General features: G+C 37.4%; 1 protein-coding gene across 6 annotated transcripts in view; it reads left to right on the top strand.

Moving 5' to 3' along the window:
* The window catches only part of Ccdc88a (coiled-coil domain containing 88A), a 127,177-nt gene that overhangs the window by 39,565 nt on the left and 75,366 nt on the right, over window positions 1-12,246 (top strand). For all 6 annotated transcript variants that reach the window (XM_055628904.1, XM_055628905.1, XM_055628903.1 and 3 more), the window contains exons 4-5: window positions 6,748-6,817; window positions 11,233-11,291. In XM_055628904.1, coding sequence (XP_055484879.1) covers window positions 6,748-6,817; window positions 11,233-11,291 — 129 coding nt within the window. The remainder of the gene's footprint in view (window positions 1-6,747; window positions 6,818-11,232; window positions 11,292-12,246) is intronic.

Below are 12,246 nucleotides of genomic sequence, written 5' to 3'. Positions count from 1 at the left end.
AGCTTAAAACAAAAAAACAAAAAGAATAAAGCTGCTGTGAACACTGTTGAGCAAATGTCCTTGTTGTATGGTTGACCATCTTTCAGATATATGCCCAGGAGTGGACTGGCTGGGTTTGGGGGTAAAACTATTCCCAATTTTCTGAGAAAGTGCCAGATTGATTCCCACCAGCAGTGGAGAAAGGTTCCCCTTGAGTTTTTGATCTTAGCCATTCTGATGGTATAAGGTGGAATCTCAGGGTCGTTTTGATTTGCATTTCCCTGATGACTAAGGACTTTGAGCATTTCTTTAAGTGTTTCTCTGCCGTTCGATATTCCTTTGTGGAGAATTCTCTGTTTAGCTCTGTACCCCATTTTTTAATTGGATTACTTGGTTTGTTGGTATTTAACTTCTTTAGTTCTTTATATATTCTGGATATTAGTCCTCTGTCAGATGTAGGGTTAGTGAAGATCTTTTCACAGTGTGTAGGCTGTTGTTTTGTTCTATTGACAGTGTCCTTTGCTTTACAGAAGCTTTTCAGTTTCATAAGGTCCCATTTATTGATTGTTGACCTAGAACCTCTGCTCAAATGTATCCCATGGGCAGTTCAGTCTCCATGTGGGTTCCCTAGAAAGAGGAACAGAGGCTGTCTCTGACATAGACCCAGTGGCTGGCTTTTGATCCCCTTCCCTGAACCCAGGCAGTCCTGATGAGACCTGATAGGCTAGGGTCAGAGAGTAGGAGAGGAGGACCAAACTTATCAGTGGACTAGGAGAGGGACATGGGGAGAGGAGGAAAGGTGGGACTGGGAAGAGATGAGAGAGAGGCCTATAGCCGGAATACAAAGTAAATAAATTGTGATTAATAATAATAATAATAATAATAATAATAATAATAAAGAAAAAAGTTTAGAAATCTATGTAAAGAAAAAGAAATAAAAAAGAAAACCCCTATATTACTTTTCAGTATCAATTCTTAGCTTAGGACTATTTATATTGTTTATATCTTTGGGTTTAATTTTAGGAGGTCATCAGTGCCAAGAAATGTATTCATTCTTTTTCACTTTTTAAAAATGTATTTATATTTGTATAAACTACAATTTATTTACTTTGTATCTCAGCTGTAGCCTCCTCCCTCATCCGCTCCCAATCCTACTCTCCTTTCCTCATCTCCTCCCAGTGTAGTATAGTATAGTATAGTATTGTGTTTTGTTTTGTTTTGTTTTTACTTTTCTCAGTGCCCTCTAATATTTGCACTGGTCCTATAACAGTGACCAAGGACTCCCTTCATCCTCACATCCTCTCCAGCACTTGCTGTCACTCAGTTCCCTGATGGCAGCCATTCTCACTGGAGAAAGCTGGTGTATCAGTTACTTTTCTGAGCTGTGCTGTCTAGTTTTATGTCAACTTGACACAGAAGCTAAAGTCATCTGAGAGAAAGAACCTTAGTCTAGAAAGTGCCTCCATAAGATAGGGCTGTAGGCAAGCCTGTAGGGCAGTGGTTCTCCAGCTGTGGGTCACAAGCCCTTTGGGGAGGTCATATATCAGATAGCTTGCATATCAAATATTTACATTACAGTTGGTAACAATAGCAAAATTACAGTTATAAAGTAGCAGCAAAGTCAACTTATGGTTGGGGTCACCACAACATGAGGAGCTGTATTAGGAAGGTTGAGAACCAATGCTCTAGGACATTTTCGTAATTAGTGATTGGATTGGTTTGTGTGGGGCCAGGCCAGTTGAAAGCAGTTGTCAACTGTTCAGTGGGTGATGGGAACCAATCTCAGGCGCTCTCCAAGAGCAACACGAGCTTCTGACCTTTTTCTGGTCCTTTCTGAAAGATTTTACACGTTCTGAGAGTTTTCTTTTGTAGTCTGCCATGTGTACAGTTATATCGCCTGCAAATAAGAAGACTTTGTGACCTTCATCACATCTTGTTGTTATTTATAAATTTTCAGCACAATTTTGAGTAAGAGTGAAGCAAGTGGACATGGACACTCTTTTTCTTTTTTCTTTTGATAGAAATACCTTGATTCTCTTCCCTTCCACTTGATATAATATTAATGTTAAATATAGCCTTTATTATATTGAAATTTATTTTCTAGTCTGAGTTTCTTCTAGCTTTTTAAAAACTATTATTTTGTCAAAAGCCATCTACCAAGATGAATTTTGAGTTGTAGAGATGGCTCAGTGATTAAGAGCACTTGTTGCTTTTTCAAAGGACTTGGGTGTTTCCAACTACCTGTAATGCCAGCTTCAGGAGATCTGATGCCCTCCTCTGGCACCCACATGGTGCATATACATACATGCAGGCAAATTCTCACATATATATGAGAATTCTCATATGTATATATGAAATAGTTAATCAATTAAAAAAAATGACCAGTGATTTCTGTCCTTAAGTCTATGTGATGATTACGTTTAGTGCCATTTCTTGAATTATGATCCTAATGAATGATGTTTTTTAAAAAGTTGTTTTTCAAATGTTTTGTTGAGAGTTTTTGCAGTTTTATTCTACAGGGATATTGTTCTAACTTGTTTTCTATTGCTATGATAAAACGATAAAACCCTTGACCAAAATCTTGTGGAAGAAAGGGTTTGTTTGGCTTATACTTCCACATTACAGTCTATCATTGAGGGAAGTTAGGGCAGGAACTCAAGCAGGAATCTGGAGGCAGGAACTCATGCAGGGCCCGTGGAGAGTTCTGCTCAGTGGCTTGTTCTTTTATACAACAATCCTAGACTACTTGCCCTGAGGTGGCACTACCCACAGTGGGACGAGCCCTCACATATCAATCATTAATCTCAACAATGTGCAACAGACTGGCATTTATGGACATTAGATCTTCCGGAGCTTTGGGTGGTGGTAACCAAACTCAGGTCTTCTGTAAGAGTTAACCACATTCGTTTTAGAGATGCTTTTATTGCATCCTGTAGGTTGAGCATGTTATGTTTCATTTTCATTCATTTCTTTCTTGGTTTCTTTTTTAATTAGGTCAGTCTGATAGAGGCATTTCCTCAATTACGGTTCTTGCTTCCCCAGAAAAGCATTTTCTTACTGGGTCACTTCTCAAGGACTTGGGATTTGAGAGTGGAGCAATGGGTTTTATTCAGTGTTAGCCGGCTATTGTGCTCTTGCCCCAGCTCCGGGGCTTCATGTGCTCCTCCGGCAATAACCAAGTGATGGTCACAGCTGCTGAACAGCTGCGACGTCTTTCTCACTGTCTTTAGGGGCACTAACTGTAGTAGAGGCATGTTTGTGTATAACTGAAAGTAAAATGAGTCTACGACTCAAAACATTTTATGTGATGTGATGGCAACTAAGGTATTAGGGATGAAGTCACTTTCAATGTCCTTCAAGACACATATAGTATTTTTAATTACTATAATGCTTTCCAGTTCTTTTCTAAATTTTTGTAGTTCTCTAAATCTTCTGGACTGTCTTCATGGCAGAACTGATTTTTTTTCCCCTAATGAAACTTTGCTTTTTAAAATATCCTTGGAAGTGCTCAAATTTTCTGTATTTGAGTAATTGCATGTCTTCATAAAATTTCAACCTTCTCACATTTACTAATACTCTTTATACCTGCTTTTTGTTTGTTTGTTTTATATTTAAAATTTCATTTATGTGTATATGTGTGCCACTTAAGTGCTGATGTCTTTGTGGCCAGAATAGGATGACCCTAGGAGCCATCGTAGGAGGTAGTTATGATGTGGGTTCTAGGATCCAAACTCAGGTCCTGTGAATGAACAGCCTCTGTGCCATCTCTCCAGACCCTCCTACTGTATTTTTATCTTTAGCATGCATGACCTGAAGCAGTTGTTAATTTATTTTCTGTTTATTCTTCTAAAATGCATGTTTCCTCAGAGCAAGTATTGTTAGCTGCTATATATTGCTTAGAATATATGACAAATAGTGAGCATGTAGTATTTGTTGAAGGAATGCCCCAATTTTCTAAAACTTCTCTTTCAAGAATGTTACCATTCTTTTCATGAATGTTACAAATGTGTTTTATTACATGTATCCAGTTGAAATTATCTTAACTAGTTTATGTACATCTTGTCCTGTTTTATGATCCTCTTAGTAAAGTCATGTTTATTTTGTGTTCATTTCCATATTCTTGTTTCTGTTTCTTTAATATCTTGATCATGACTATCTTTAGAGCTATGCGAATTTCTAGGGCCCTGGTAATAATACAATAAAGCTTTAATTATGATGATGAACTTTTAATCTTTTTCCCTCTCTCTTATATATACACACACCCACACCCTTATATATCTGAAACTCAGTGTGTAGACCAGATGATCCTTGAACTCAGAGCTCTGCCTGCCTCTAGTGAGTGCTGGGTTAAAGGTGTAACATCACCATGCTTAGCTTGGAACACCAGGTTGGTCTTCCACTTGTAGCAATTCTCTGACCTCAAGGTTTAGGGTTGTAGGCATGTGCCACCAACCTAGCTTATGTTATGTATGTTTAAAAATACTACTTGTAAGACTACCTTAGGGAAATAGATGGACGTTTAAAAAAAAAAGCTAAAATCCAAAATACCCTACGGTAGCCATAAGGTAACCAACTAGAAATTGAAATAATTTTCTTTCTAAAAATTTTGTGTAATTTTCAGCTGCCTTACTACTTCACGTTGTTATTACCAGAGTTACCTTAAAATAAAGTAATAACTAAACTTTCATACTAATTTCAAGAACAGTGTTCTACAATTTTAATGATCTTATACTTTTTTTAAAATTTCTATCTTCCCCAACAAAGGTTTTTATAAACTTACTCCTTGGAATTCAGATTCCATTGTAGCAGAATACACTGTGTTAACCATTCACATTCTATGTTAAAAACATTTTACATGATATTATTTATCAGTTATATAATTTTGAATTATAACTGGACTTCGGTAAAGGTCAAGGTGTGTTTACATGAGATCACTGGTGAGTCTGTGGTGATAAGCGGGTCTGAGCTTGTCTTCTCATGATGAAAGGGTAACTTGGGAGAATTGGGGAACAGTAGGTTGGGAGAGCTGAGAAAAGAATGCCGTAGTGTTTGACTGATAGAGAATGTTACGTGGCACGTCAGTAGAATAGGATTTCTGAGTCATCAATATTGACTTATATTACTCAAAGCAAGTTTTTATCTTCTATCTGTAAAGTCTTTATGGTAAAACTTTTCTTCATAATCTTTCTTTATGAAGGTGAATTTGGAAATATTTTATTCAGAGGTAGGTTATGATATAGACAATAGAGACAAAATAGTGGTTGCTTTAAAAACAAATGCTTTTAAACACTTTGCTTCACAAGGAGAGCAACAGAACAAGAAAATTTGAACACAGGGAACTTCCCAGAGACTCATACTCCAACCAAAGACTATTCATGGAGATAACCTAGAACCCCTGCACAGATGTAGCCCATGGCAGTTCAGTTTCCAAGTGGGTTACATAGTAATGGGAGAGAGGGACTGCCTCTGACATAATCTGATTGGCCTGCTCTTTGATCACCTCCCCCTGAGGGGGGAGCAACCTTACCAGGCCACAGAAGATGACAATGCAGCCACTTCTGATGAGAACTGATAGACTAAAATCAGAAAGGAGAGGAGAACCTCCCCTATCAGTGGACTTGGGGAGGGGCATGCATGCAGAAAGGGGAGGAAGGGTGGAGTTGGGAGGGGGAGAGGGAGGGGCTTATGGGGGGGGTACAAAATAAATAAAGTGTAATTAATAATAATAAAATATATTTTAAAAAAACCATTTTGCTTCAAAGTAAGAAAAATCTAAAAATCAAAATAAATTGAAAGGGCTTTTTTTTTTAATTTTATTTTTCTTTTTAGTTACATTTTGTTAACTCTGTGTCCCAGCTGTATCCCGCTCCCTCATTCCCTCCCCAACCCCACACTCCCTCCCTGGTCTCCTCCCTGCCCCTTTCCAAGTCCACTGATAGGGGAGGACCTCCTCCCCTTTCATTTGACCCTGTTTTATCAGGTATCTTCAGGGCTGGCTGCAAAGTCCTCCTCTGTGGCCTAACAGGACTGCTCCTCTCCTGAGGGTGGGGGGGGGGGTGGTCAAAGAGCCTGCCCTTGAGATCCTGTTAGAAATAGTCCTTGTTCCCCTTACTTTGGAAAACTACTTGGTTACTGAGCTACCACGGGCCACATCCGAGCAGAAGTTCTAGGTTATATCCATAGATGGTCATTGGTTGTCAGTCTCAGAAAAGACCTGAAAGGGCTTTTTTTAAAGTTATTTATTTATTATATTTTGAGAAAGGGATTCACTCCATCACTGAGGTTATCTCAGACTCTATTTAACCCAGGCTGGCCTTGAAACTTCTAACACACACACACACACACACACACACACACACACACACACACACACCACTTTTCTCAAATGTGAGCCATCATGCTTGATCATTTTCTTTTTCTTTCTTTCTTTGTTTTTTCAAGACAGGGTTTCTTTGTGTAGCCTTAGCTGTTTTGGACTCACTTTGAGCAGGCTGGCCTCAAAATCAGAGATTCACCTTCTTCTGCCTCTCTGAGTGTTGGGATTACAGATGCCACCACACCCAACTTGATCCTTTTAAGTCTCTCATAACTCGGTTATTTAATTCATTAAAGGTGCAAAAGACTTAAGACATAATAGATCCTTTGTACATTTACTTTTAATATAGCATACCCACAGAGGAGTGTATAAAACCTAAATTATAACTTGGGGAGTGGTTACCTGGTTAGCATTAGCTGTGGAGCTACTAATTATTGAATATCATTTTACAGGAGACTCTGCAGCAGTTGATTATGATGTCATTGCCAAATGTTTTAACCATTGGCAAAAATCCCTTTTCTGGTAAGTTTTAAGTCGGCATAATATGGTGTATATGTGTAATAATAGTAATGTTTACCAAGGGATTGATTATTTATCTCCATTCTCAGTAGTTTTTCTACAACCTCAACTGAAAAATTGAGGCTGATATTCCTGTTTGTAGGAAAAAGAAGCTTACAGTATTTAAGCTTATAATATTTGGTGAGATATACACACTCACAATAAATGAATGTTTTTTTTCCCCTGCTACATCAACTGCTAATTTTTGGTGATGGTTATGATTTTTATTATCTCATTTAAAGCAATGGTGTTAGAAAAGGAATGATGTTGAGACAGTTAAATTTTATATTTATAGGCCTGTTTACTATTGTGAAAATTGTTAGTGCTCTAACAATTTGAAAATTGTTAGTGTTGTTTTCTTGTTGTTTGTTTGCTAGATCATTTTTGTAATCCTCTGGATTGAATTTTGGACCTAACTACTGGCCAGGCTTTATCATTGAACTGTACTCCACCTGTTAAGTTAAAAGTTTTACTGATGAACATTTTAATTTATAGTCAACTATCTCTTAGTGGAAATATGAGAGACTATTTCTTAGACTTTTAAATTATTAAACTAAAGAATTCTTACTCCTTTACTAGAATTTTATTTTTATTTGTATTTTGCTGTTTCTGAAACTTGACCCTAGGGCCTTACATACATCAAATATTTGCTGTGCCCATACATCCTAGAATATAATTTTTGAACAATTGAGTAACTAGACGATATAAAACATTTCAGCAAAGGACTTAATCCTTGCTTTCTACCTCATATTCAGATTGAATATTATCTTCTTTAACCTGAACCCTAGCCCAGTTGAAACTAAACTACAAGTAAAGATGAGTATGTAAACAGCTGTTTTTAAAGAGGAAACTACCAATTACATGCATTAGTAGTGAACTCAGGAATTCACGTATTTAGGTAATCTTTAGAGATACTCTAGGATATTTGGTTATATAAGTAAGCAGGAAGAGTAGCATGTAAAATGGAATTATTTCTGATTCCATATGCATTTAGTAAGTAACTACCAAGTCATAGGGTAGACAGGTTTGTATGCTAGGGAATCTTGTGGTTTGGTGAAAGCTCCAAAGATTACTGTGAGGTCGTATAACTCATATGACAAAGATCTGTACAAAATGCTCGGGCATGTAATAATACAGAGCTATCAATTATTCAGGTTAGGGTTGGGGACCACACAGATGTAAAATGTATTTAGGGTGATGGGAGTGGCTCACTAAAGAGTTGAGGGGAAGGAAAAGCAACTTGAAGCCAGAATTAAAGCAAAAGAGTGTTTGTGCTTGTGTGTAATAATTATAAAAATGGCACAGTATGGCTGGAAAAAATTGTTTAATGAAAAGTCAGAGGAAATTTTGAATGTGAAGATTTAAAAATCATACATTAACCTAATAGGAAAATCTTTTTGAATATTACATGTTGTGCTGTGTTTGCTGAATATTTTTTATTTAATAATAAGCTTTGCAACACAATAACTGAGCAGTTACTAACTCTATTCTTAACCCTCTAAGCTAATTTGGCTTCCTCCCCTGCTGCCATCTCAGCAATACCTGTATTTTGTAGCTTTTCTTGCTGAGTTCTCTCTTCTGGTCCCTTCTGGACATCTGTCTGTGGCAAAGTCCCTTACTTCCTCTCTAACTTTTCCTTCCTTAGCTAGCAGGAAGTCCAGCCCTATTTTCTCCCCTGTGCAGGGATTGCTTTATTGACATATCAGGGACAATTGAGCAGTGTTTACACAACATTGAGATAGGAGATTCTCAGAAAAAGAATTGCATACAGATATGTGGGTACAGAAACCAGCATTTGAATTACACAGTAACTTTATGCCTGCATCTTCCCCTGTTAGTCTAATAAAAGGCTCTTTCTTTTAGAATAGTAGACAATATGTAATAATAACAATTATGAAAATTATTAGGTAAGATGTACATTTGTATTTTTGGCACCCTTGGATAAATTATTCTACTATCTAGCAATTTCTGTTATCCTAAGCAATTTAAGTTTAACTATTAAACTGTAACTATCTAATCTTCAACCCCATCAGAGACTTAAGAAGGAATAAATATTACTTAAAAATGTAAAAAGTACAGACAAGCAGCTTTCAAAAGTATAGAAATTATAAAGATATTTGGCTGCCTGAACAGTCCCCCAAAATTTCTCTATAACATTGGAGCATCATCTTTAGCCTTCTGGCTCAGAATATTTGAGAGACTTTTCTAAGAAGCAGAAGTTTTGAAGGACTGGCCTACCTAGCCTCTGCAAAGTTGGAAAGTCAGTTCTTCTGCATCCAGTTTGTCCAATTGGGACAATTGTTCTGTCTGTAACTGATGGAAGGGCATTTTCTCAGGCAGTGGCTAGCTTGCCACATATGAAGCCTTTGATGCTCTTTGAAGTAGAATGGAGGTGTGGCCAGGAGCAGACCTGTCTCATTCTCAAAAAAGCCTACGTTTTAATAAAATCTTTAAAGGCCATATTCTGTAGCTCTCTGAGGATTTTGAAAACCATCCATCTAAGAAACATTTTTGTAATTAACTAAACTAGTACCCAACATTACCATAAGTTTCATTCTGACTGCTAATATGCATTTCTTAATTATCCTAAACAGTTGGTAATAGCAGCTTTCAAAAGGATGAGAATTTAAACATTGGAGTTTTAAGAATTACATAGGTACAATACCTATGTAATGTTGTAACAAAATAGAATCTTAAATCTGTATTAACATATAAAAATGAAAGATTTTTGGCTTATTAATGTTCTTTGGTCTAAAAGTAGATTCAGTAATCTACCCTTTTCCTTATCATTCCTGAAAGTAACTCTTTTAAAATAACAAACATCTATTATCTATAGAATTACCAAAACCACCCCCTCTTAGGAATGGGGTGTGGTTTTCTTAATCAGCAAGTTGCTTCTTGCAGATTTGGGTTATAGTTTTCCTTGGGGGTGGGGGGAGGCAAGGAAATTGGGATGTTTTCAAGTCTTAAGAAAGGTAGCTATAACTTTTGCTGTCCAGTCTCTGAATGTAGAGCACTCTCAGAGCTTAACTCAAGTCCTGACTGGAACAGCTGTGACGCTGGACAATCTAAATAGTGGTTTTGAAGCTGTCCCTGGTGCAGATTTTTGAGGAAGCAGTTATTGAGGCCATCTGTGAGGATGGATCACTTGAATTACTTGTCTTGTCCTTTTTAGTGTCTGGTCCTCTTGCTCTGCAAAATATTTAACTTTCAAAGGTATTATGCATCTTGTATTAATATATGTAGTAATATATTTTTCATATGTGCACTGAGCACAGTGCAGTTAAAGGTGATTCTCTGCTCTGTGTTCGAGCAGGTAAGGAACCAAATAATAATACAAATTTTCATCTATGCCATTTAAAAGAATGGCGTGATAAGTCCTGAGGATGTTGTGGCCAGTGGTTGATGGCCATGCACAGCTGAAGTCCTGGCTGGAGACATTTTCATGACCCAGTCAGTGTCAGAGCTGTTCCTCTGCGAAGGCATCAGCAAGTTATGATCCCTGTCTTTTGTGGTCTTTTTTATTTCTTTCCTGTTGTCTGTACCAAAGATCTTCAGGAGGTCTTTCCATTTTGTAGCTTTTCTTGCTGAGTTTTCTGTCCTGGCCCCTCCTGGGCATCTGCCTATTGCTGAATCCCCTACTTCCTCCTTGGCTGAATATTTTAAGACAATCTTAATTGAATGCTGCTGACAAGAGTTGTTCTACAGTTTTGTTCTGGACTGATAACTTTTATTCAGTTTTTTTACATAGATTTATTTATTTTCTTAAAATTTATTATTGTGAAATAGGATCTCACACTATAGCTCCAGGTTATCCTGGAACTCATTGTGTAGTCCAGGCTAGCTCGTACAGTTCTCCTACTTAAGTCTCATAAATGCTGGGAGTACATGTGTGAACTACCACACCAGCTTATTTTATTAGATTAACTGTGATGATGAATTTAGGGTTCTTATGTCCTTATGAACCTGTGCAGTGAGAAGTATATTTAAATGATATAGGTAGATGAATTCTAATATTTGTATTTTAGTAAGAAAACAATAAAGAGGAAGAAAGCCATTAGCAGCCACTCTGGAATGCCTTTATATTGGCATAATCTGGAAGGCTGGTGTAGTACAGTCTATAGGAAAGAAGCAGATGCAGTTAATACACTGAGCTTAACACTTATTTATCTGCACTGTTAAAAGGGATATTCTTGCCCCGCCTTCTGCTATCACAACTTTGTACACACAAAAGCCACATGTTTAAATTCCACCATTTGTTTACAAAATTCATGTTTTTGTCAAGTTGTGAATGAACATTGCCTGTAGAATTGATTGTGCCAGTGTATGACTGAGCTGAATAAAGCTAAATGCTGTACTTACTGGTGTTTTTATTTCAGAACAAGGCACAGAAGAAGTTAAAAAGTTGCTTTTACTCTTACTTGGTTGTGCAGTTCAGGTAAGTTAAACTATTTCTTCATATTTTCATTCTCACAAACTGTTCTTAAGGCTCTCACTTTCTGAAAGACATAAGTATATCACTTCATAAAGAAATTATGTTGAACATTTATTTAAAAAATTAGAGCATAATGTTATGTTTTAAAAAGCTTTAATAATGACTGATATCTTTATACTTCTTTAGAGACATCTCCCATACATTTGTTTTGGTTTGCTTGTGCAGGTTTATGATTTAGGAAAAGCAAAGCGGCATCAGCAGTTAAGAGAGGATTTGGGGCTGGAGCAGTGGGTTAAGAGCACTGGCTTACCTTCCAAGAGTACCCAGGTTGCTTTTCGGCACCAACATGGTAGCTCGTAGTTGACTGTAATTCCATTCTCGTGTAATCTAACAGCCTCTTCTGGCAGGCACACCCATGGTACACAGACATACATGTAAGCAAACTCCCTCACATAAAAATAAGTAAATCTTAGAGAATTTGTGGGAAGTGGTGATTGTGTATGTACATGTATATGCATGTGGGCATGTGAAGACCAGAGGCCAGTGTCAGGTGACTTTTCAGTCGCCTCATTTGTTAAGGTAGGGTGTCTCACTGAGCCTGGAACTCTGATTCAGCTATACTTGCTGGCCAGCAGGTCCCAGGGATCCTCCTGTCTCGGCCTCCCAGCATTGGAGTTATAGGTCCACGCAAATGCACTGAGCTTTTTGTCTGGGTGCTGGCGATCTGAGCCCAGGTCCTTCTGCATGCTCAGCAAGCACTTTCTTTGGTCTTACCACTCCTTTATCGATGTTTGTATCAATGATTGCCAGGTATTATGTTTTATGTAGATTGTCGTATAGTGTTTTTCTCAAATAAGATTAGTGTTTGGGTAGAGATTTATTTTAGAGATTGGATACTTGTGAGTTTAGTGTGCTGCTTTAGTAATTACAGTAGGAGTCTATGCATCTACAACAAATT

This window comes from Psammomys obesus, unplaced genomic scaffold (assembly GCF_907164565.1).
Source record: "Psammomys obesus unplaced genomic scaffold, mPsaObe1.curated_primary_1811, whole genome shotgun sequence".
Taxonomy (NCBI): Eukaryota; Metazoa; Chordata; class Mammalia; order Rodentia; family Muridae; genus Psammomys; species Psammomys obesus.
The sequence above is the reverse complement of the archived record's forward strand: the minus strand, read 5'-3'. Positions and strand labels throughout refer to the sequence as shown.